Source organism: Hylobates moloch, unplaced genomic scaffold (genome assembly GCF_009828535.3).
Source record: "Hylobates moloch isolate HMO894 unplaced genomic scaffold, HMol_V3 SCAFFOLD_11, whole genome shotgun sequence".
NCBI lineage: Eukaryota > Metazoa > Chordata > Mammalia > Primates > Hylobatidae > Hylobates > Hylobates moloch.
Genome location: NW_026652286.1, coordinates 62,395,679 through 62,421,942, shown reverse-complemented (window position 1 = coordinate 62,421,942; position 26,264 = coordinate 62,395,679). Strand labels below are relative to the sequence as shown.

The 26,264-nt window shown below is 41.1% G+C and overlaps 2 protein-coding genes and 1 pseudogene across 3 annotated transcripts in view; 1 reads left to right on the top strand and 2 right to left on the bottom strand.

Moving 5' to 3' along the window:
- LOC116476177 (N-acetylated-alpha-linked acidic dipeptidase 2) overlaps positions 1-1,366 on the bottom strand; it is an 87,247-nt gene extending 85,881 nt beyond the window's left edge. The window contains exon 1 of the mRNA XM_058446241.1: positions 1,336-1,366. Within this exon, the coding sequence (XP_058302224.1) occupies positions 1,336-1,366 (31 nt within the window). The remainder of the gene's footprint in view (positions 1-1,335) is intronic.
- Positions 1,367-2,572: 1,206 nt separating this feature from the next.
- On the top strand, positions 2,573-8,736 carry LOC116476802 (tripartite motif-containing protein 51). 2 transcript variants are annotated; one of them, XM_032167139.1, is made up of 6 exons: positions 2,573-2,986; positions 3,268-3,363; positions 5,167-5,397; positions 6,120-6,142; positions 7,091-7,188; positions 8,285-8,736. In XM_032167139.1, exons 1-6 carry the CDS (start codon positions 2,573-2,575, stop codon positions 8,734-8,736), a joined length of 1,314 nt encoding a protein of 437 aa, XP_032023030.1. The 2 variants fall into 2 exon arrangements, with proteins under 2 accessions (XP_032023030.1, XP_032023031.1); XM_032167140.1 differs by lacking the exon at positions 5,167-5,397.
- Positions 8,737-22,759: 14,023 nt separating this feature from the next.
- Positions 22,760-26,250, bottom strand: LOC116476176 (ankyrin repeat domain-containing protein 33B-like; annotated as a pseudogene).
- Between the last annotated feature and the right edge of the window lie 14 nt (positions 26,251-26,264).

Sequence of the window (26,264 nt, the reverse complement as noted above, 5' to 3'; positions counted from 1 at the left end):
ATTTTTAGTAGAGACGGGGTTTCACCATGGTCTCGATCTCCTGACCTTGTGATCCACCCGCCTCGGCCTCCCAAAGTGCTGGGATTACAAGCCTGAGCCACCACGCCCGGCCTTTTTTTTTTTTTTTTTTTTGAAGAATTACTGTAGGAAACATTCATAGAACCATGGGGTGAGTGCAACTTATATGGAGAAAATTCTGTCTTCCTTTACCAAATAGCAAATTACAGTGATAAAAATATCTAACTGTCTAAACTTAACGATCTTATTTGTAACTCATATTATTGCTATTCATTTTATGACATGAGGTTATTAATTGTTGTCATTTTGTGTGTTCCAAAAGTGTTTAATATATTTTTGAAAAATTTTAGATATCTAGTGTTTGCTGCAATAGATTTGTATGCACCATGAATATATGGAATTCACATTAAAACATATATGTGTACTGCATGTACTAATATTGGTACATTGAATTAGGAAAAAAGAGATAATTATTGAATATTGTAAATGTTGTGCTTTTATAACCTTAAGTTTTAGACATGATTTTAAGTTACTGAGGCAATGATGAGTTAAAAATGGTGATACTAAAGGAAATAAGCATGTTCTCCAAAATACCCTAGCTTAGAAATCAAAACAGAATTGTTTAGCAGATGATTGTATAAGGAATGATTTGATATTTGATACTAGTTGTCATTTTAATTGAGGCTTGCCTCAGATGAAACTATGAAAAATTCCTTGAAATGGCTCAGATGATCTCTGAAAAATATTTGCAATTCTTTTTTTTTTTTTTTTTTGAGGCGGAGTCTCTTGCTCGTCACCCAGGCTGGAGTGGGGCGATATCTGCTCACTGCAAGCTCTGCCTCCCGGGTTCACGCCATTCTCCTGCCTCAGCCTCTCCGAGTAGCTGGGACTACAGGCGCCCACAACCACGCCCGGCTAATTTTTTGTATTTTTAGTAGAGACAGCGTTTCACCGTGTTCTCGATCCCCTGACCTCGTGATCCGCCCGCCTCGGCCTCCCAAAGTGCTGGGATTACAAGCGTGAGCCACTGAACCTGGCCTGCAATTCTTAAATTTTCACTTTTGGCACTTAAATTCAGCAGTGTTTAGTAAAAGAGAGTAAGATAAAGGATTTCAAACTGCCAAAGCAAAGATTACAGTTTGTATTGGTCAGGGCTCTCCAGAGAGACAGAACCATAGGATGTGTACATAACTATATATATATATATATACACATATATATGTGTGTATATATATGTATATATACATATATATACACATATATATACATATACATATATATATATATATATATACACACACACACAAAAATACTTACCACTGTGATACAATTGGCTATCGTATACCATATGGGTTTGCAGCCTAGGATCAATATGCTATTCAGTATACCATAGGTGTGTAGTAGGCTATACCATCTAGGTTTGTGTAAGCATACCCTATGATCAAACAATAACAAAACTGTCTAATGTGTCCCTCAGATCATATATCTGTCCTCACTCTACACATGACACTGTACAGGAGAGGAAGTCTACTAGGGGAATTTGTTCCCTTGATTATGGAGTCTGAGAAGTGGAACATAGGCTGTCATTAAGCTAGTGTCCTGCAAATTCCAATATCCTGGCTGAGTTGGAATCAGCTTCAGGAGAGAGAGAGGAAATTGCCTTCTCTCCGCCCTTTATCTTCAGTCTGAGCTGCCAGCTGATTGGATAGTGTCCACCCACATTGAGGGCTGCTGTTCCCCACTCAGCTCACCAACTTACATGTCTCTCTGGAAACAGCTTCACAGACTCACCCAGAAAAAATATTTACCAATTCTCCGTGTATTATTTAATCCAGTCAAGTCAACACCTAAAATTAACCATAATGCCATAGTAATATAATTATATATATTTCAGTTTTTAAAAAACTGACTATATGTCGGTTCACAGTTTGAGTGGCCCAAAGAAGAAGTTAATTTAAGCCATAAGAAAAATAAACCCAATATTTTTCATTATTTATTTTATCTCCTAGTGATCCTAGACTGGTTTAATTGCTATCTTTTTGTTTATCTGGTCAGTTGGTTTGTTGTGGGGTTGTTTTTGTTTTAAACAGCCGGCTTCTGGGTCCCTCTCTCTAAAAATATGTCATAGCGCCCTCTGACCATCTTCTCATGTTTTGTTACCCAATGTAGGTTTTCTACTCCTCTCCCATAGTCATTCAGCAGTTATTTGAAAGAGAAATAGGGACAAGCATGTTTTATTCTAGACCACTTAAGATTAAAACCCGAGTTCCATATCGACATCCAGGGAATAGGTTTTTGAACAGATTTGCATTATGTTATGGGCAGGAACTAGGAGGAGAAGAGATTGTGAGTCATCTAGTCAGTAGTGTCTGCTATAAAGCCTAGAGACTCTCTTTGTGTATGCATTTTTCATTTTTGTTACGGAGGAAATAGTTTGTTCTGCTTTAATGAGCACTGTCAAGAAGAAAATATAGCTATCACATATCACCAGAGGTTCACAGATCTTCACCAACCCGACCCCAAAATGACATGCTGCTCTTTCTTCTTCAGAAACATGAATTCTGGAATCTTGCAAGTCTTCCAGAGGGAACTCACCTGTCCCATCTGCATGAACTACTTCATAGACCCAGTCACCATAGACTGTGGGCACAGCTTTTGCCGGCCCTGTTTCTACCTCCACTGGCAAGACATCCCAGTTCTTGCTCAGTGTTCTAAATGCAAGAAGACAACACGGCAGAGAAACCTCAAAACTGACATTTGTTTGAAGAAGATGACTTCCATCGCCAGAAAAGCCAGCCTCCAGCAATTCCTTAGCTCTGAGGAGCAAATATGTGGGACGCACAGAGAGACAAAGAAGATGTTCTGTGAAGTGGACAAGAGCCTGCTCTGTTTGCTGTGCTCCAGTAACTCTCAGGAGCACCGGAATCACAGACACTGTCCCATTGAGCGGGCTGTTGAGGAACACCGGGTAAGTGATGCCTCTGAAGATCTATTTCTATACAGGACACATTAAATTCTTGTAAGTCTATTTCATTGGTGATTGGATGATGCCATCTCTGTGTCCCCTTAAGCATGTCTGTTATGAGCTTCCTTGACTTCACACCTCTCAGATTTGACAAACATGAGGAGAAACAAAGCAAACTATTTTCTGTGGGCTAATTTGTCTCTCATTTTGGGTTCTTCGTATATCAGAGTGTGAATGATACTTTATTGTCTTCACTTGTGCTTCAATTCATGGCTCTTTTGCAGGAGGAGCTCCTAAAAAAAATGCAGTCTTTATGGGAAAAAGCTTGTGAAAATCACAGAAAACTGAGCATGGAAACCACCAGAACCAGATGCTGGAAGGTTAGTACCGTATTACTCTACCTTCTCCAGGAACTTATAGTGAACAAATGGGTGACTCTTAAAATAGGAACTTGATCTCAACCCATAAGGTTTCTGGAATTCAATAAACAAAGATAAAACACTTGAGAAAAAAACACGCTAATTTTTTATGTAAGTTAGTGTGACTCTTTGGTAGGATTTCTAATCAGACCACAGATGTTATCCAAGCATGCTCATCTGTTTCCATACAAACCTATAGCAATACCCCAACAAATACAAGGACCTGGGCCATTTCACACTGTTCCCAATGGGCTGCCTGGATAAATTCTGGACACGAGAGTTATTTATCAGTCATTGAAATTTCAGGTGACCTTTCTAAGGCTGAGTCAGTATGAATTTGAATCTTGGTGGGCAAGTATATTGAAATGCGAGCTAAATTTCAGGCGGAAGGAGCAAGAGCGCAAACTTAGGGAAAGCATGAAATGAAATATCAGAACTAATTAATATTGAATAAGTCATAACACATAATGGGAAAAGTGGTGAGAAATGTAGACTTGTGTCTTGATGAAGACATAAATATGTGAGAAATATGGGAACTAGTATTTAATATAAGGAGAACTCTAAGGACTTGAGAAGAATTCTAGAATTGATTTTCTCTTTGTGGATGTTTATATTGAGGGTGTGATATCGAATATTAATTCATTAATTTATTCTAATATTAATTGAAAGATATTTTATGAGTACTTAGTCTATGTCAAATATCACCTTAGAAAATTAAGGAGTAAAGAAGAAAGAAAACACAAAAATCTTGCAAGGGAAATGAGAAAAGCAAATGGTCACCATGCAGATATGTGAAGTACATGATGCTTTAGAGTGTAGTAGTGTCTTTGGAGAATAATCAAGCAGGAAAGTAGAAAAGGAGCACAGAGGCCAGGGACTGGGGATGAGGGTTTGAGTTTTAAATAGGGTGGTCAGAAAAAAGGCTCATGGAAAAATTCACACTGAAACAAAATCTTGATCAGGAGGAAATATATATATCCTCCTGTTTGCCTTCCTCTTCCTCATAAATATATGAATATATATATGTATTTGGGTGTATATATATATGGATATATATGAGGAATATATATATACACACACACAGATACACATATATATTCCTCATATATTGATATATACCTATATTTGAGAAATATATATATGAGTACATAAATGAGAAATATGTATATATACATATATATGAAAGTAATTCTAGGTATAGAAAACAACATGGGCAGTAATATTTAATTTGCATTTATTTGGGGGTTTGAGGAACCACAAAGAAGTCCATGTTGCTGATTAGGGTGAGTTTGGAAGAGAATAAACGAAACCTTATTAGAATATGTTATGCTGGGAGAAATGCGTTGAGTTGACAATGCTAGTCTGTGGTCATGTCATCATTTCTCATATAATGGTTTTACATAACTTGCCCCAATTCTCCAAAATAGAAATAATGGTTTCTTACCTAGTCAATATACCTCGATAGTTTGATTCTTATGCAAGAGCTGTGTTTTCTTTCTATAAATGTGGTGTGGAAGAGAGAAATCCATTTTTATATACCTATCTTAGAAAACATTTTATCATGAATCAAGTAAATGTAACTGGGCAGAAACAACTATGTTGATACTAGTACAGAAAAAAAAGGAAAGGAATAAAATTTTGTGGAATCTGAGAATTGACAAGATTGAGGATTAAAATATTGAGTGTTCAGAATGCTAAGAGGAATCAGTGAAATTCAAGAGAAGATGGATAAAACATTTCTATTTTGACTAATTGTCACTGCAGGATTATGTGAGTTTAAGGATAGAAGCAATCAGAGCTGAATACCAGAAGATGCCTGCATTTCTCCATGAAGAAGAGCAACATCACTTGGAGAGGCTGCAAAAGGAGGGCGAGGATATTTTTCAGCAACTCAATGAAAGCAAAGCCAGAATGGAACATTTGAGGGAGCTTTTAAGAGGAATGTATGAGGATCTGAAGCAAATGTGCCATAAAGCAGATGTGGAGCTCCTCCAGGTACGGACTGACCATGGGGTATCATGATGTTGAACATTCACATGCATGGGTGTTTTTCCTCTCTCCTGAAATCCGTCTCCCCTTTTACTTCCATGATTTGTTTCCAAAAACACGATTCGATAACTAATGCTACTTGGTTGGGAGGGTATAGCCTCTCCTAGTGATTCTACCAGGCCGAAGATCCCTCCTACTTTATCCACCGGCAACAAAACTTTGTAGAATGGCCAAGGTAACAGACAGCCCCAAGAAATATTTCCCATCAAAAGTCAGTGATGTATTTAGGATTTTTGAAAGTGGATAAAATGAGAAGTGATTCATTGGCATTTAGGCTAATTTGGAGACATGGCATGATGGAGAAGTTGGGGAATCTAGGATCACACTAATATTATTTTGGGGTCCACTCATTTTGGTAACAGGGCTTAGGGAAGATGACTGAGTAGCTTCTTTATGGTTACCGCAGAGCATAGGCTCTGTGGGCCTACTCTCCCTTCACTTGTAAAGAGAATGTCTTCAAGACTTAGACTTTATCAGGACATTAATTCATGACATATGATAGACTGGGGTTTTCATGAGAAAAGAAACAGAAAATGCTTTCCAGGAGGGAGCATTGTAGGAAAATTATATCTTCAGAAACTGTCTCCAAATCTCACACTGAACTTAGTGGAAGATTCATCTTGTGGAAAGCACTAAGCCTTTTTTCTTTTTTTTTTTTTTTTTTGCAGGCTTCTGGAGACATATTACACAGGTGAGTGCATACCGAGATTTTAGCAGATGCTTTCAGTTTCCACAAATATCAAGCAGGAACTTTGATATTGAAGGTATAATTGATTCAGATAGTGATACTGCCTTGTGCTGGTTGTACTTTCTCCATCCCCCACCCCATGTAGTCATCTATTTTGTTGCCATACTCAGAGATTTTATTAAGCTGTTCAGTGAAAGTTCTGCAAAACCAAAAATGAATAAATAAATAAATAAATAAGAAAGAAAACAAAGCATAAATAAATGAAAGAAAAATAAAGGAAGTGAGCATCTCTATTCCTAATTTCCTTTTTATTGCTCAAAAGCCTTCATATTTGAAAGAGAAAATGTCACATTTACTACATGGCTACAAAGTCAACCAGAGGAAGCCAGAGAGAAAAGGGGAAAGTATTTTAGCAGTGAAAAGTGTTGATGATTTCTAGTTTATATTTAAATATATAATTCTGAAAAATAGATGAACAAACTAATCGGAATGTTTGAACCGTGTAGGCCTCCAGAGAACCTCAACTATAAAAGGCAGATCTCCCTGCCTGGAGCAAGTTTCAACACCCTGGCCTTGAGAAGGAAGCAACAGATGCAGCAGTCTTAAAAATAACCCCACTTTTCCAGACAGTGATTTCAGGAATTTCTGGTGATGTCTGGAACCCAGAATTTCATTTTTGAATATTCTCCTAGTCTTAAGACTAATGATCCTTACTAATTTGGAACAATACAAAGAAAGATCCGAATGAATTCTTGCTCAGATTGACTTTTCCATTGTGCTTGAAAATCAGGAACTGTGAATAAGAATGAATTTGAAATAGAAAATGATAATTTTGGAATTAGCAAATGTATGGGTTAAAGGGATTCTCATGAAATGTCTTTTAAATAAAAGTGGTGATTTTTATGTAATTTTTTGGCTGTAGATGTGGTAACTGTATCTTTCTCCTTGCAGGTGTGAGTCCCTGCTGCTGCAAGTGTCTGAGCCTGTGAATCCAGAGCTCAGTGCAGGGCCCATCACTGGACTGCTGGACAGGCTCAATGGATTCAGAAGTAAGTGTCAGCCCATTGGCAGAATTCCCAGAGTGAATTACTTCTTGTTAGAATCACGGGGCTAATACTTTACCCTTCACCAAATCTTTATTCCATTTCAGCAGGAAGTGAACCATATGGCTATGCAACCCTTTTATATCTGTGTTTCTATTTATAGTCCAATTTATAACATGAAGAGTAAAACACAGTGAAAAACAAATATGTTCTGGGCTCACATGTATAGAGTTATATATTGGGTAAATGGAATGACATAAGAAATAAAAAATTGAACAAATTGAACAATGCTCAGAAGGAAGCTTAATAATCCAAGGTTACATAAAAATTTTACATTTCTTTACTGTATTTCATTTGAATTGTTAAACACATTTCATTGGGGAATAGAGTTCACCGCAGTTTGTTGGAGTATTTGTATTTTCTTACAATAAATGTATATTATTGATATAACGTAAAATTTTGACTTAACATGTAAAAAGAAAGAAGAAATTATTATGTAAATAGGAAGTAAAAATAGAAATGATAATTTCAGTTTAGTTACAACATGAGGAGCTACGTGTAAAGTCTAAAATTCGGTTTCAGTCTAGAGCTAGCAGGGATGTCCGCAGGGTGACTGGTAAAAGGTTTTGCAAAAATCTGCCTTAAGTTACCACTTAGAATTTGATCATATGGACTTTTATCCAGTTATCTAGAGCAGTGCTTGAGTAAGCTAAAATCTTCCCATTCTTGCCAAAATTGTATCATTAGTATTTAAGAACAAGAAATATTTTACTAATAATGACCTTGATAGCTAAAGGGCATTCAGGGCATATAATATTTCACATTTACATTGGAGATTGGATTAAAACAGCCTGGTCCTATATTCGACTCTCAATTTTTAAGTTTGCAATAAATGTTCAATGTCTGTTTTTAGGGTTTTGTTCTTCCTATAGAGAATATTAATCATCCTTATACTTTATTAAATGTTGTGGTCACAATTCTCCTGTCCTTGTAACTTCAAATTTCTTGGTAAAGTAAATTCTTGGTAGAACAACATTTCCCTCAAGAATTCTAATTTCTATTAATTACATGTAGCTATACTTTTTTGAAATTATTTTTGCAGTTGATTTTACTCTGCAGCATGAAAGAGCCAATAGTCGTATCTTCCTGTATGGAGATGTGAGAAGCATGAATGTTGGATGTGAACCTCAGGATGATCCCCATATCACTGCAAAATCTGAATGTTTTCCTGTATGGGGGGCTCAGGCTTTCACATCTGGCAAATATTATTGGGAGGTTCACGTGGGGGACTCTTGGAATTGGGCTTTTGGTGTCTGTAACAATTATTGGAAAGAGAAGAGACAGAATGACAAGATAGATGGAGAGGAGGGACACTTTCTTCTTGGGTGTGTTAAGGAGGACACTCACTGCAGTCTCTTTACCACCTCCCGACTTGTGGTGCAATATGTTCCAAGACCTACCAGCACAGTAGGATTATTCCTGGATTGTGAAGGTAGAACCATGAGCTTTGTTGATGTTGGTCAAAGTTCCCCGATATACACCATCCCTAATTGATCCTTCTCACCTCCTCTCAGGCCTATCTTTTGCTGTAGTCGCTTCTGACCAGAGAAAAGTCAGAAATGTGTCTATGTGCTCTGGGAACCTGTTTATCCCAGAAAGCCCTCTTTTTTGCACCTCATCAAACAGGACAAATAAGTTATATTTAATGTCTTTAGTTGCATTCTAATGTCATCAAAACTCATTTATAGTGTTTCTATTAAATATGGTGAAAACACTAAAACCATGTGTATTGGTTCCTTTTTTAATCATTTTTGGAAAATCATTACCCATGATTTATGGCATAGAATACAGTCTCTGGTTTTTCATTATTTCTGAATGTCACAAAGTGAAATAATAGATAACAGACTTGTCTAATTGAAGTCAAAATCAATGGAGGAAAGTAGAGATCTTGGGCTTCATAAAAAACTTGGAGTAAAAAGACTCAGTGGTAACCTGGAACTATTTTCTTTCTCTTCATCTAACAATATTATACTTATCCATGTGTTTTATTTATGAACCTATACTTTGAGGTAACCTTATTTGACCTCCAATGCTGTGCTTATCTTTGTAAATCTCATCTTATATACAAATGCCCATGCATTATTAGAGTGCTGATCTACAGCAAAATTTCCAAGGGGATCAGGACAATGCTGAATCAATTAAAGATTCAAATGGACACAACTGAATACTGTCCCCTACCTCAAGCCATACACAGTGCATTTCCACATGGATTCATGTTCTGAAGGTGAAGGGAACACAATAAAATATTCTCACACAGAAAGATTTCCTAACCAGGACAAAAAAATAACAATTAAGGAGAAAAATGTAGTTAGTTTATATCAAAAATGATGACTTATGTGTTTCAAAATATACCATCCAAGAATCAAAATGCAAACCAAGAGTGGAGAAAAATATTTATCCCAACAAATATGCAGTAAAATACAACACATGTGATTAATGAATGTAATAAATAAAAGAAAATGAACCCAATATAAAATTGGGAAAATATTTGAACAGGCATTTCATCAAATTGGAGGCATAAATATCTGGACAAATGAAAAAGGGATTACTTTTATTAGTCCTCAGAATAATAAAAATTAATCCATAAGTTGAACTTATGGATTAGCAAAATTTAAAGACATATAATATTGTGTGTTGTGAAAGATAAAGAATCAATGAAAATTATTCATGGCTGGAGGGATGTAAACTGAAATACTTCCTGGCAAAGTGACTATGAGCATTCTTTATGGGCTAGATATCCTAATTCTAAAATATATTCCACAGACCTCCTATGTGTATTTCAAGATAAACACAATGCTGATCATTGCAACAAAATTTTTATAGTAGCTCCAAATTGGAGACAAAATAAATATTCATCAACAGTAGAGTTGTTAAATAAATTGTAATCTCATCATGCAAAAGAATTTTACAAAACAGATAACACTGAAATGCAACAAATTAATGAATCTCAAAGAGAAGTTTAAGAAAAGAATTGAAACACACAAATGTTATATTACAGTGTTTTATTTAGATAAATTGTGAACTCCACTAATTGATATTAGAAGTTCGAATATTGAATAATGTTTTGGAAGGTAATGGTTAGGAAACTTAAAAATTAACCAGGATAAGATACAGGAAGCATTGAAATCAAGGAGAGAAACTATAAGCATTTTACATGCAGAAGAGAATTTTATATATATGTATTAAGTATTTTAACATATAAAATAAGTTTGAAATAAATGAATTTGATGTTTTGCCTTATTTTTCAAGTGCATATATATACAATTTAATTTATGATAATTTAACGTCAACATTAAGACATAAAACTTTTTTTATTATTATACTTTAAGTTCTGGGGTACATGTGCAGAACGTTCAGGTTTGTTACATAGGTATACACGTGTAATGGTGGTTTGCTGCACCCATCAACCTATCATCTGCATTAAGTAGTTATCCCAGTGATATCCCTCCCCTGGCCGCCCACCCCCAACAGGCCCCAGTGTGTGATGTTTCCCTCCCTGTGTACATGTGTTCTCACTGTTCAACTCCCACTTATGAGTGAGAACATGCGGTGTTTGGTTTTCTGTTGTTGTGTTAGTTTGCTGAGAATGATGGTTTCCAGCTTCATCCATATCCCTGCAAAGGACATGAATTCATCCTTTTTATGGCTACACAGTATTCCACGGTGTATATGTGCCACATACATTTGCTTTACAGTCTGTGAAGAGATTCAGAGAATATCACATTTTAAGACCTGTATTTACCTCCCCGTCTCCCCCGTGTAACAAAACCTAAAACTACAAAGGGAAATATAAGGAATGCCATTTCCCTTGGGATGTCGGTAAAACTAATTGAACTTTGGAAAGGGGAAAAGAAAAAATAAGAAATAAAATATGTGGAGGATTTAGACCTACACCTGAAGTTTGGACAGGATCATTAAGAAGGTTCCAACCATGAAGACCCAGAAACAGTGTCAACCTGTGACTGAGTTTCATCAGAATGACAGAGAATGCTTCTCCATCCTCATCGCCACCCCCAGCTAGGCAAAAAATTGTTGAGTAACAGGTCAAAGCAGTGCCTTCTGGGGGACTGAGCAGAATTTGGAGGGAAACTTAAAGTTGAGGATACAGCAGATACTGAGAAAAGCTGCTGAACCAGTCCAATCCGAAACACAAAGTAATGCTAGATGAGCAGGAAACCTATGGTGCACTGGAATTAACTCTAAGAGGAAGAAGTCTCAAAACCAAATCAACTCCTGACTAGATTGATTCAACCTTCTCCCTCAAAACACACACATACAGCCTAGTAAAAGGGAACACATGCGGGTTTTGCTTTCTATATTAGTCCACTCTACATAATTCCCTTTTTGAGTAAAACTTACCAGACATATATAGAAACAGAAAAGATACATAAAGGAAACACTGTTAAGAGAAAAAGCAATTAATAAAGCCAGATACAAATGTGGTAGATGTGTCGGAATTATCTTTCAAGTAGATCTCATGGGTACTGTTCTAGAAGCCCTTAGTAGGGTATAAAGCCCTTTTATTTTTTTATTATACATATGTGACAAGATCTTCCTTTTATCCTCTTATATAAAAGATATTTCCAATCCATATTCATTTCTGTATGGGCAATCACACTTTTTGACACTTTACAAATATTAGTCGACTGTCTTATACTTACATTTATGATTATAGAGCAGTCTATTGTCATTCTATTAAGTGTTCCCTCAAAATGAAACAGTTTATTTGGCTGCTTTTAAGAGATTCTTCATCTTTGGTGGTGGTTTCAAGCTTAAACACATCATAAAGAATCAGCCAACAAAGACAGAGAAATACTAAAAATCAGCCAAAATATATTGTGTTACACATTCAAAACAAAGTAAATTTATGTTTTATACATCCAAAATGGGGATTGTTTGGCTTCCTGAATTCAATTCATTTGCTTATTCTGAAAAAATTATCAAACATTATACCCTTGAATATGTACTCTCCTCATCTTCTTTACTTAGCTCTACTGTGTCCTACAGCCAATCACACATTATGCTGTTTATAAAGGACATACATGATACTCTCATCCTCCTTATGTCACTATCATTCTCCTAGTTTACCTCATTTGTCCATCCGTGAAGTCCTCATGACATATCTTTATATCTATTATCCAATTCACACTTTCTGCAGCTTCATTTAACTTGCTAAACAAAGTTTTCACTAAACAGTAAATTTTACTTATTTCACTTTTTATCAATATAAATTCTAATTTTTATTCTTAAATGACTGCCAAATGTGAAAAAATTCACATATATATTATATATATTTACATATGTATGTGTTCTATAGAGATACACAAAATTGCTATTGGTAACGGCGGTTTTCATAAGAGTTTATAACTACTGAAGATTTTATTTTTCCTTAAAGATATAATATTTCCTTAAAGATATTCTGTTTCTTAATTTATAATAAAGATAATTCTTATGCTTTTATCAACAACATAAATTAATAGACTGGGTGCAGTGGCTCACATCTGTAATTTTGGCTCTTTGAGAAAATGAGGCAAAAGGATCACTTGAGCCTAGCAGTTTAAGGCTGCTGTGAGCTGTGATTGCAACACCACACTCCAGCCTGGGCTACAGAACCAGAATATATATATATATATATATATGTATATGTATATATATATGTATATGTGTATATATATGTATACGTATATATGTGTGTGTATATATAATACATATAAAATACATATAATATATACCATATATTATATATTATATAAGTATAAATATATAATATATAAAATATGTTATTTATATATATAAATTGACAGTAATACATTAAAACCTGAAATCAAGCTTCAAAAGCAACAGCAAAGTGCATTTCCAGTCTAGTTCAGTGACTATTAGAACTAAAGCCGACTTCAGTCAAAACATTTCCAAAAACACAAGAAAAAAAACAAAAAGGAGAAAAAATATTCCAGGCTTTTGAAGACATTTATTAAAATCATAAATTGATGGTATCCTCTTTCTCATCTTTTGATGAGTAAAATATCAAAGTACTCCAAAAATTATCTACAAATTTGGTATTTGAGGGTTCATTTTTTGTAAACTCAGTGGTTCTTGATGAGAGGAAGTTTAAAGTTTGTTTATGGAGATTAGCCAAGGTGATGAATCAATCATTTCCTCTCTTCTGGTGAAACCTAACCAAGAATCCTAATGGCTATCCCAAACTCCAAGAAATGTACAACCTTTTTGTAATGGGCGTGATTTTTCAGAGATTCGACATAAAGTGGTACAAGTAGCCAAGCTGATTCTTCTCTGGGACACACAAAGTGGCTTTGGAACTGGCTGTGAAGATGTCTGAAAGCCACTACCACTATATGGTGAGGCCCTGATCCCTGATCAGACTTTACAGTATTGCTTCTACAGCAATTATCAGTAATACCATAAGTATATTTCTAGGGTGAGAACACAACTAACAGAGTAGGAGTTCCTGCTACTTTTCCAATCCAAAACAGACTGTCCTATGTTTAATTTTTCAACAAACTGAGCTTGTTTCTATAAGTGATGTCATTTGCTTACTTAGTAAAAACGTTTTTACTCTTATTTTGTCATCCTGTCTTCCTACATACTTGTGAAATACAGTGAAGATTAATTTTACTTGTATCATTTATGTATTCCTTAGTTGTTCCTACGTATTCTAAGAACACAGAAAATAGTTTTCAGATATCTTGCAATTTCATACTTGTTATATCTCCTAAATGTAATTGAGAATATTTTATTTTATATATTGTACATAAATGTAATACCCTCTGTTCTAAAGTTGGCACATAAATATATGCACAAGACAGAATATTCTATAATATACAACTTAGGTAGTGTGTTGAATAATTTGAGGATAATATTGTTTTAGAGTATACTAAATGTCTCTTCAGCATTTCTGGGTGAAATCTGATCAAATCCCACAATGTTCAGTAAATAAATAATGGTTATTTAGAAATTATTTTGCAGTGGTGGATTGTGACTGAGATTTTTCAAAATACTTTAAAGGAGAAAATTATGACATCTAAATGAAACAATGAGAGTAAAATTGCAGTTAAATACCATTTCCTAAACAAATGACTTTTTTTCCTTTGTACTAAATCAGTCTTTTCTAAACCAATCACAATGAGCATTAAGAATGATTTTCAGACTATTCAGGACCCATCATCTAATGGTATAAATTGGTCCTAATTTCATACTCTTAAACCTGAAGCTTTTTGGAGTAAAGCCAAAACTCAACAAAACTGAGGTTTCTTTTTTCTTTTTTCATTTTTCTTTTCTCTTCTTTTCTTTCTTCTTTCTCTTTCTCTCTCTTTCTTTCTTTCTTTCTTTCTTTCTTTCTTTCTTTCTTTCTTTCTTTCTTTCTTTCTTTCTTTCTTTCTTTCTTTCTTTCTTTCTTTCTTTCTTTCTTCTTGCTTTATTGCCCAGGCTGAAGAGCAGTGGCTCAATCTCAGCTGACTGCAACTTCAGGGTTCAAGCGATTCTCCTGCCCAGTCTCCTAAGTTTCTGAGATTGCAGGTACGTGCCACCACTCCTGGCTGATTTTTGTGTTTTTAGTAGAGGCAGGGTTTCCCCATATTGGCCAGGCTGGTCTCCAACCTGATCTACTAGTCTTGGCATCCCAAAGTGCTGGGATTACAGGTGTGAGCCATCACACCTGGCCTCTCTGAGGTTCATTTTTCTATGCAAAAGGAAATGGTAGGATGTAGTGCCCTGTGAGTTGTGCATGAACCCAACAATTTTACCTACAGATCCAAGAGCTCTCTTTGTGCTTCAGGTTCTATTTTTGTCTTCTACAAAATAAAGCCTGTTCTACTACAGACAGAAGTTTATCACTGAGTCACAACCTGCGTCAAATTTTGCTTTGATCTTTGTTGCCCCAAGGTATAAGATGAAGTTTTAATCATACCTTTCCTAATTTCCTTCCTTCAGGAAAATGGTCTCAGACATCACGCAAGCCTTCCAGAAAGAACCCATCTGCGTCTTCTGTCTGAACTAACTCGTAGACCCCATCACCACAGGCTGTGGCCCCAGCTTCAGTAGGCCCTGTCTCTGCCTTTCCTGGGAAGAAGCCAAAATTCCTACCTGCTGCTCACATGCAGGGAACTGTCACAGCAGGAAGATGTCAAAACCAATATTCTTCTGAAGAATCTAGTGTGCATTGCCAGAAAAGCCAGTCTCTGGCAATTCCTGAGCTCTAATGAACAAATCTGTGGGATACACAGGGAGGAAAAAAGATATTTGGAGTGGTGGATAAGAGCCTGCTTCATTTGCTGTACGCTCAGGAGCACGGGGCTCACAGACACTGTGAGGGGAAACTAAGGAACACTGGGTAAGTGATGGCTTTGAGAACACTTTGAAAGCTGCAGGATGGCACAGGTAAAGAGATTAGGGGGAAGATGAAGAGCATGAGGATTATTCTATTCTGTACTGGATGTCATGTGGTGCCTAGGTATCAATGATAAAAATTCAAATGGAATCTGTGAGAATATCCTCCTTGCTGGAACTTGCATTTCACTGAGGGAGTGATGAAGTTAATAATCATCATAATTTGACTATTTACTTTAATGTTCAAGGCACTGTAAAGAGCTCAATATCAGAAAGGGTTTCTGGCTATCCAAACTACAAGTTCAAAAGCCTCCTATATAAGAAACCTATTTACCAACACTGGAAATAATAGAATAAAATATGCTAGAATTAGCAAGGCACGTTGTCAGTGGATTCCAATTCTGATGCAAGATGCCACATTATCTGTAAATTAGCCCTGCTTATGATTTTCCTATTAAACTGGTTGTGTTCATGTTGTGTTTCTACAGTCTGAGATCTTCCAAAATCTCTCATAGCTCATCCCTTGATTTCTGTATCAATGGGGGTCTGACACCCAAAAAATTTGTTTCTGCGATGTTCAAATTCATAGTTCTTTTATAGGAGAAGATAATGAAGCAAATGAGATCTTTTTGGGCAAAAATTCAAGAAAACCAAAGAAAGTTAAATGAGGAGAGCAGGAAAACCAACCAGTGGATTGTAAGTATTGGGCCTTTTCCCTCAGATTCAGCCTCAGACAGACATGCTACAAATGTATCCACTTCCCATTTGAGTGGAAAACATCTTGGTTAGGATTTGAGGAGGAATTTTTCTCATGGCTTCCAATCCTGAGGGTACAGTGCAGCATTGATTACTGCTCAGAGAGAGCGGTCAGGCTATGGAGTAGGGAGGTTTTGTACTAAAGACTACTTTAAAAACATAATACTGCAAAAAATTATCTGTGAATCACCATAAATTCCAATGACTCTCCTGTAGGTTGTCTGATATCAAAGGGTGTATTTTGAAGAAATGATGAATAATAACCTTTCTTGGGGTGTTTTAGGAAGTCATATAATGAATAAAAGTGGTTTAAGAAAAGAATGAATTTGGCTTCTAGTATTGTTAAGAAACAATAAAAATGAAAGAAAGGGAGGAATGATTGATTTCATGGTTCTGAGAAGTGGGAAGACATGAGTTTATGTACATAGCTTATTGGTAGAATACATCAGTCAGTCTAGGCTCAGTGCCTCAAGTTCATAATCCCTATAATTTGGGACTGCTACATCAGGAAAGGGTTTTAAAGATGGATTTCCCTTGAATGATTATTTGCTTTTAAATCCTGTGATGAAATATTTGGTATTAGAAAGCTCAGTTGTATTTTCCTCTTTAAAGGAGTGAGTCAGAGCAGTGGCACATGCCCCAGTGTGTGAGCTCAGAGCTCAGTGCTCAACCCATCACTGGCCTAATTGACAGACTTCATGACCTCCTGGTGAGTGTCAACCTGCTGAAGTGATGACTACCCAGTGCCCTTCAGGCATGGCTCTTTCTTTTCTTTTTTCTTTCTTTCTTTCTATTTGTTTCTTTCTTTCTTCTTTCTTTATTCTTTCTCATTCTTTCTTTTCTTTCTTCTTTCTCTTTCTTTCTTTCTCTCTTTCTTTCTTCCTCTCTTTTTTCTTTCTTTCTTTCTTTCATCTCTCTTTCTTTCTCTTTTTCTCTCTCTCTCTCCCCCACCTCCCTCCCTCCCTCTCTCTCTCTTTCATCCACACTGGAGGGCAATGCTGCAATCTCAGCTCACTGCAACCTCCACCTCCCAGGTTCAAGCGATTCTCCTGTCTCAGCCACCCAAGTAGCTGGAGTAACAGGCACTCAATATCATGCCCAGCTAATTTTTTTTTTTTTTTTTTGTATTTTGTAGAGTTGGGGTTTCCCCATGTTGTCCCGGCTGGTCTTAAACTCCTTACCTCAGGTGATCTGCCCCTCTTGGCCTCCCAAAGTGCTGGGATTACAGGCATGAGCCACCACTCTTGGCCTCAGGCATGGTTTTACTGCAGGCAATTTTTTGTTCTTTGTTGATCTTTCATCATATAAAAGGGAAAAGACTGTAAATAGCACACTTAGTAATACAGTCCTTATGATCATTTGGAAAAAATAAATGAAAGCTGGTGTAATGGTAAATGTCATTCAGTTTCCTCCTGATTCTGGGCCTTTTGGGTCTGGGTCCCTCTGTGCAGCCAAGCCAGGTCAGATGGAGAGAGATGGTCCAGACCTGGCCAAATGGGTTCTATACGAGCCTCCTGGGTCAACACTGCCTTTCAATAAAGACCTGGGCTGTGATGACTCCAGCCGTGTTCTCCACCACAGAGGGTGGAGTGCTCATAGTGGGTCCTTGGGCCATAGGAGACCCCATTATATACATTGAACAACATGCCATCAAAGCATTTCCCGTCTGACACTGCCCAGGGCCCATAACAAGCTACAGCAGCATCATAACCTTTGCCAGCATGAAGCCTGATGTCCTTTTGGTTTATCTGTGTGTATGAGTAAACACACTTATGCTCACCTGTGCATACCCTCACACCATAGTGTACACTGTCCACAGTGGCACCGCCTGCTACTGAGGGCTGTGCCTTTTATCAAGTCTTATTTCAATCTGGCTCAGCATGGGGAAATTGTGTATGCAACACTGACTTTCAACTGAGTCACTCAAAAATTAGTAAAATCATTTCAGGTAGTGTGTGCTTTTCTTTTTCCTGCTTTCAAAAACAACCTCCAGAGGAGTTTTATTAGCCACTTATTTAAAATGTTAATGAAGGGACCTGTGAGTGCAGGGGCACAGAAACGAGCAGTTGATTTAAGTCATTCCAACACATAAGCAAGTTCCAAATTCACTGAGAGGTGAGGAGGGGAAGAAGCAAAGGGCGTCTTGGGAAGAACTGCTTTTGCGGTAAGCCCTTGGTGGCTCCCAGCATGCCCGCTGCGATGACATTCACCCCACTGCAGTCGTCGTCATCAATGTGACTTTGTTGGTTTAGAGGGATCTGTTGTGGTCAGGGTTCCACCTGTCCTTCCCTAGAACATGGCCCTCGAGGCAGTTCTAGGCAGGTCCCAGCCAAAAGGTACTGGGGTAGAAACCAAGGAGCAGGCCCACAGAAACAGGGACCCCAGGGGCTTCCAAGAGGGAGTGCTGACTGCCAGGTGCAGAATCCACAGAATTACCCACCATGGGAGCCAGAGGGACCTGTGCAAATCCTGGGGAGTGTGTTAGAATTTCCCCAAATACTATAAAAGAGAAAAGTGCTGATACTTTATCACATGAAAGACTAATGATGTCTAGCAGCTGACACAGAACAGGAGGACTCTGACCACCACAGGACCAGCGAGATGTGTCAGGACAGAAATGAGCAAACTTGAGTCTCTGGGCACACCTGGGGAAAGAGTAATGCAAGGCACACCTCAGGGATGTGACTCACTCCTCAAATCAGGCTTGGGTCCCCAGGGTAAGGGTGAAGAGACAGCCTTCCCATATCATGTAGTGTGGTGGGGATGTGTAGGGCCGCAGGGGATGTAGTCCTCTTGCCGGTGGGCTGCCAGAGACCTGGCAGCCAGACCCACTTCTTAGTGAGGGCACATTCATTTCCTCTCTGGGATGCATTTCATCATATTCACTTTGTGCCCACGATTCTTCCTGACAGCCTGAAACAGCAGGCTTTGCATCCTTTTCAGGCCTGGGGTCTGGCCTTACCCCAGGGGCTTCTGTTTCACCCACAACAGACTCGCCTCCACACCAGAGACCTGGTCGCTGCTGACAACAGTGAGAGAAGCAGGCAGAGGGGTCCAGCACGGCCCTCCTGCATTCATAAATCGTATTTTCCAACGAACATCACGAACTCTGTCTCCTGCTCCCAGGAGGAGCCTCGGGTCTCAGGAGTGGTCAATGCTGAGATGACAATGCTATTGAAATTCTGATCTCCACAGTATTGAGGTCTCTAGTGTTGCCAGGAGACTGTCAGAAGGAGCTTGAGAAGAAAGAGGCACACGATGTTTCACACTGCTTTTCCCAAGTGCAGCCAAGGGACAGCCTCTGCACACTGAGGTAATTCTAGATGATTGGCTCCATGCTCTTCCCTCCTCCTTTCTAGGGAGTTTAGTGCTAGCTGACTATAGAACACTTTATTCACATAAGCAAGTAGAAAAAATTGTCACTCTTAATTCACATGCTCCAACGTCAGACAGACAGTGACCGGTTCTGGAGGGAAGTGCCAGGACTGGCTCATTTGTGTTCTCATCAGCCACCTCCCTGCACATGGAGGTGGATTTCACTGGTGTCGATACATGCTTTCACATCCACAAGAGGCTCTCCGAGGGGACAGAATTGACTTTACTCTCACCACAAAGCCATTTCTGCTGCCAGAGGCCCCATCTACAATCACCAAAAAATTATCCACCAAGGGGCGAGCTCCAGCCATCTCACTTGTAAGCAGTAGCATCGACACTGTCTGAAAAATATTTATTCCGTCCAGTTGAAGCTTAATTTTCACAAACACTAAAAAGTAGTAAAATAGACTTTAGCTTTTCCTCTAAGTATATTTATATAGAAATCCCTGAGAAGGTAGCTGTCAACTTGAAATTCACTATCTACAGTTAATTAACATCAGGGTGCAGGGAGGGACCCTGAGCCCCATCCCTGTGCACAGCAGGGGCTGGGCTGTCATTGCAGGGGAGCAAACCTGGTCTCCCTTCTGAGCAAAGAGGAGGGGGTGGGAGGAGCACGACGGTGTAGGAATTCTTAGCCATCAGCACAGATGCTGGCAGGCCTGCTGTTCACTCACTCTGGGGGCCTGGAGGTCCCACCATGATAACACCACATTGCCTCACAGAGGAAGATGAGTGGGCATTTCACTCCCCCTCTGGGACCAGATGACCACACCTCCCCTGAGGAATCCCTTACCCAAAATAATTGAACATAATAATGTTGCTTAAATATAAACTGGCTCATCTGATCACCCCGACACTGACCCCAGGACACCCCCCTCAAGGTGGCTCCAGTTCCTCATCATCTAGACTTTTCTCCCTGCCCTCCCACACTCCCCGAGCCTGGCTGGAGGCCTGCTTGTCCCCTCTGCTGCTCACTCCAAAGACAATAAGAGACCAAGAGCATGGGCTCGCCATAGGTCGAGGAAAGAGGCTTGGTGACACTTCCTTTGACTTGGAAAATTCCTCTACTGGCAAATCTGCTTCCACATGGCAAAAATGAGAAGTGCTGGGCCAGTAGCCAGGCACACAGCTGCAGAAGCTACCTGGATCTGCCTCATGGGCCAAAGGGAAGGGCTGTCCACAGGCAAGCCACCTGTAGACTGAGTCCAGAGAGACCAGGGAGAGTCTGGGATCCAATCAGGAATGACCCTTCTTTCAGTTGGGTCTGGTGGGTTTTCAAAATCAGTCTTTCCACTGGGACCATACCAAAGCTCCCCGGGAGGTCAGGCTTCCCAGTCCCACCAGAGCTGCCCGTGAAGCCGTCATTTTCTCTCAAGTTGCGTACACTGGCCAGGTAAAGGCAGCTTCTACTCACCAGGCAAGTGGCCAGCTCACATTCAGATTTGCCAAAGAAATCTAGGTCCTGCCCCATACTTGCTGGCTTGGCAGGCTTTTCAAAATGCAGGTATCTCTGGAGCTGTTTTGTGGACACCAGGAGCATTACTTGACAAGCCCTGTGCTGGCCCCAGGGTACCCGGTGCACCTGGGTAAAGCTGGAACACATTGGGAACAGGGACCCAACATGCCCACTCCAGAACAGCGTGGGACCTGGGGAAATTGCCAGCTGTTTGCTGTCCTGCCATTGCTGTTCTACACATACCTGGAGACTATGAGCATGGGTTACAGTGTGGTGGCGGCTGGTCAGGACCAGAAATGTCCATTTTTGACCTGGAAGCAGCAGACACCCAAGGCTTAGGGTAGACGTGGGGGCTCCATACCATTCCCAGTGCCAACTTCCCATGGCGGAAACCGGAAGGAATGTCTGGCAACCCACCAAGGGTCAGATGCCACATCAGCCCAAGCAGAATCTGCCTGACACTGGCTGTTCCAATGACAATTAGACATTCTTGGGAAGGTGGAGCCATTTGTGAGAGCTCAGGATGGGTGTCCTGGAAGTGCCACTTAAAGGCGACTGAGGCCTCTCAAAATCCCTGTGTTAGAGCTGCAGCTGTCCATGTGGGCTGCAGTGCTGTCACCTGTGGAGCTTTAGGACAGGCCCAGGGCTCAGCTCCCCGGACCACTGACTTCAGAACTTTCGCAGCAGGGACAGCTGGCTTGGAAAGGCATGCCTGGGAGACCATGTGACACTGCCTGGCTGGGTCCTGGGCTGACAGAGGTGAGCGTGGAGCTCCTGGTGACTTGGAAATGCTGTGAATTATGTACGTGTGGCAGGAAGGTGCTACAATGCCAAGGCCCCAAGTCTTGGAAATTCCATGAGGTCCGCATGAGGTTGAACTAAACACCAAGTGCAGTCCTCAAAGGAAAAATAAAAGAAATAGCCACATAAGGGACTCTTTGGAACTGAGTCTGGAAGAGAGGGCTGCCTCGTCCACTCCAGGACAATTTGCCTAAAATAAGTTTGCTTCCCATTGCATCGTCTTTGCTTGTTCTAAACATCACTCCCCCCATTCCTGTAATTTGCATCATTCTGGGCTCCTTACTCTTGTTGCATCCTTTTTTTACATTTTAAGGATGTCTGGATTTGATTTACTGAAGAGCATATATGGCTTAATTTTGTGTTTCCGGTAATCATCTATTACCTTTCCCCCATTTTATCAAATGACACGTTTTCCTCATATCTATTTTTAATGTGTTAAATATTTTCTATCCAGTTTATCTAAAACTCCTTGATTAAAATGTGTTTAATTCTAGCAATACATACATGCTCATCTCCGCATTGTTTTATAATTTGATGATAAATGTTTTTCCCCAATATATGACTGCATGGATAATACTTTTTGAAAAGATACAATAAAATATGATATCTCTTTCTCACTTGATCATGTGGCTGAATGAGTCAATCCCTCAATCTAACCCATCCGTTAATCTAACCAATAAAAACATCCAGTGTGCACGTGCACCCACAATGAGAAGAAAAGACCAAAGCAAACAGCCAAAAAGGAGAGAATCCCATGATTTCTGTGTAAACTCCTATGGATATCATAAATATTTATTGCTAGAAACAGTATTTTAAATAAAAGGTCTTCAGGCAAGTGTATTAAAACTTCCTTGGATACAAGGGGACCTATCACTTGTAAAACTTGGCAAATTGGATAATAATTAAAAATACAAAATTACACAGAAAATACCCTTTAATAAATTGAGTTTTTTTAAATTGAGACAGAGTTTGGCTCTTGTTGCCCAGGCCGGAGTGCAATGGCATGATCTTGGCTCCCTGCCACCTCTGCTTCCGGGTTCAAGCGATTCTCCTGTCTCAGCCTCCCGAGTAGCTGGGATTACAGGCATGTGCCACCATGCTCGGCTAATTTTGTATTTTTAGTAGAGACGGGGTTTCTCCATGTTGGTCCGGCTACTCTCAGACTCCCAACCTCAGGTGATCCGCCCGCCTCGGCCTCCCAAAGTGCTGGGATTACAGGCGCGAAGAACCGCGCCTGGCCTAATAAATTGATCTTTAAACAAATCTTGAGGTTCTCTAAAGGGAGCCTTTTAGGCAACATGCCTGCTAGGTGTACTGATCGCTAGGGTGGCTGGTGTCAGGCGAATCCATGTGGCTCCCCCAGCCCCTTCTTGGGAGCATCCTAGAAAGACAGCGTGGAAACGCGCGCGGCCTGGTGGTCCCGGGAGCGGCCATGGTGCCCAGCCCTGCGGCCTCACCCTGCCCTCCAGCCCCGTGTCAAGCACCCGCGGACTCTCACGTCCTCTTCTTCCAGGGCGGCGGGCGCTTCTCCTGCACCTTGGCCTGGCGCTTCTTCTCGGCCTCCTCAGCCTCCGGTTTCTCCTCCTTGGCCACCTTGTAAGGCCACTTGGTTATCCGCAGGTGGCCACTGTCCTTGGTGCTGCCTTTCCGCGCTGGCCTCGCGGCCTGGAATGTGGGCGCCCGCGCCTTGCTGAGGCGGAGCCGCGGCACCACCACGCCCGGCCACAAGCTGCTCCGCCGCAGGCGCTGCAGGAGCAGGAGGCTGGCCTTCCGCCGGGCGGGGTAGGCGGAGCCCCAGGACACCGGCAGCGGGGCAGGTGGGAGGCCGGCTCTTGGGGAGCCCTCCCGGGAGCCCGCGCCGCTAGGCAGTGCCGCTTGTGCTGCTCTGCGCCCTGCGCTTCGCCCGCCTCCTGCGCCTGCCTCCCCACCCCCCGCCGCGCCGCCTGAATTTCCTGAGCCGCCAGGATTTCCTGCACCGCCAGCCGCCTCTTCCCCACGCACAGGGAGCACTCGAGGCACACGAGGGCCACGGCGGGGCTGTTAGAGGCTCGTGGTCATCCTGACCATGTGGTCCGGGGCGCTCAGGTCCTGGGGACCACGCACGGAGCGCGGCGTCAGCGCGGACAGCTCGCAGTCCCTGAGCCTCTGCAGGCAGTTCTTCCAGCCCTCGGGCTTCCGCGCCCTCTGGTGGAGCGGAGGCAGCTCAAGCTGGTACTTTTCCCCCAACCGCTCCTGGCAGGGGCGCTCCAGGAGCCTCAGCATGAGGCGGACGTGTAAGTGGCCAGTCCTCTGGCGACATCCCACGGCGGGGGCCATCGCGTGGACACCCGCCCCTGTTAGCTCAGGGCTCAGATGCGATCGGTTGGACCCTGCATGGCGGCTTTCAACCCGAACGCGTCCGTCCTTCAAGGTCAAGACACGGGACATAGTTCAACAAGCAGTTGGTGATGACAGCGTGCCCTGACTGGGCCAGAACAGGCTCTTTAGTAAAACAGCGCAGGAAAGTCATGAAACAGATGCTCAGCGCCTTTCTTCATTTTCACTTTAATTCCGTGATGCCTCTCTGTCCGTCTGACAACATCTCTCCTGGGGTCTGGGACTCTGCTGGTCTTCAATGCCTACTCAGAAGGGTTCCTGGCCATCATCAGGCATGAAGACCTCAAAGCCCTCCGTCCTCAACGTGGGATCCCTGTGCCAGCGGCATCAGCCTCACCAGGAAACCTGTTCCTCTGCTCATTCTTGGGCCCCACCCCAGACCTATTCAAAGAGAGAATCCAGGGGCAGGGCCTGGCAGCCTGTGTTTCCACCAGATCTGTGTTAAAGCTCCTATCAACCAGCCCAGGTGATGCTGACGCAGGAAGCGCAAGGCTGAGAGCCAGTGTCTAAGGCAACTGTGCCCATGGGGCCAGGGGCAGCTCCTGCCTGTGCAGCTATGATTAGGGCTGCGTTCCCCTCCGTGTCCTGTCAGTTGACGTGAATGTGGGGGCACTCAGCTAAGGCCACCACGGTATATCCACAAAGCCATGGTAGCAGGCGACATTAAAGCCAGTCTAGCCATTGTGCTCGGTCTCCCGCGCCTTCTCAACGCTCACCCCCCCGCCGCACCAGAGTCTGCAGCAGCCCCAGGCCTCCTGGCCGCCCTCCTCCAGGACGCCCTCCTCCAGGACTCTCTCCACGCCCTCGACGCCCTGCTCCTCCTCGTCCTGGAAAGGGTAGAAAGAGTCATCCCAGGCGATGCTGTGGGTGTCGGGCAGACTGGAGAAGTCCTGGAACTCTTTGTAGTCAGCGCGGTCCTCCTCGACCTGTGTGCCTAGGAGTGGGGACAGCGGTGGCGGGGTCATGCAGCGCGCCCCGCCACCCTGCGGCTGGGTCCCAGCCAGCAGCACTATGCTGGCGGCTGGAGGCGTGGGCGGGGGGCGGAGGCGTGGGCGGGGGGCGGAGGCTCTGTCCGGGAAAGCCTGCTGCGCGCCAAGGTCCCTGCTTCTTGCTTCTGTGTCCCCAGGGAAGCCCTAGCTCCCGCCCCCAGCCCGGTGGAAACCTCGCTTCTTTTACATTATTGTTTGTTTTTATTTTAAATTTTTAGGACATTGGTAAAATCACTTTCTGATTTTTGAGATTAAAAATTAAATAATTTTCAACTTTACCCTTTATTAAATGTTTCACTATTTTAATGCTTTTATTTTTTGTATATTTTAATTATTGTAATTTTTATCTTCAATTATTATGGAAGAATTTTAGAAAAGTCTTTTCCTATAATAAAGTCTAATTAATTAACTATTATTTATTCTCTCCTCAATCTCAAATACGTACTTTAACCTTTTACAACACTTTGTTTTGAGACTCTTGTTACTTATGTGACATTTTAACTATTATTCTTCACTCTTCTAGTGAATTTTTAATGTCATTCAAAGGGTACATCTTTCTATACTGAGAATTAAACATGGTTCTCAACAATATTCTCAGATATTAGGAATTTCACCTTCCAATGGCATCTTAAGTGTGTTCTCCTTCCCTTCTAATGCATATTCCCCGCCCCCGACCCCTGCTAATTTTGTATTTTATGTAAAGACAAAGTTTTACCATGTTGAACAGGCCAGTCTTGAACTCTTGACCTCAAGTGATCCACCTGCCTAGGCCTCCCAAAATGCTGGGATTACAGAAACAGCAACTAAATGGTCGAATGATGATTGGGAACTTGTCTAGAGTCTCCAGTGATTATCCTCCTTACAACAAGGCAGAAAGCCTTCCTCAGAATTATCTGGACTGACATTACTCATTGTCCAGACCTGTT

Bases quoted from the DNA above. Each gene is read 5' to 3' on its own strand.
- LOC116476802 (XM_032167139.1), top strand. From the start codon at position 2,573: ATGAATTCTGGAATCTTGCAAGTCTTCCAGAGGGAACTCACCTGTCCC. The intron at 2,987-3,267 runs GTAAGTGATGCC...GCTCTTTTGCAG, and splicing joins GGGCTGTTGAGGAACACCGG to GAGGAGCTCCTAAAAAAAAT. The intron at 6,143-7,090 runs GTGAGTGCATAC...TTCTCCTTGCAG, and splicing joins TCTGGAGACATATTACACAG to GTGTGAGTCCCTGCTGCTGC.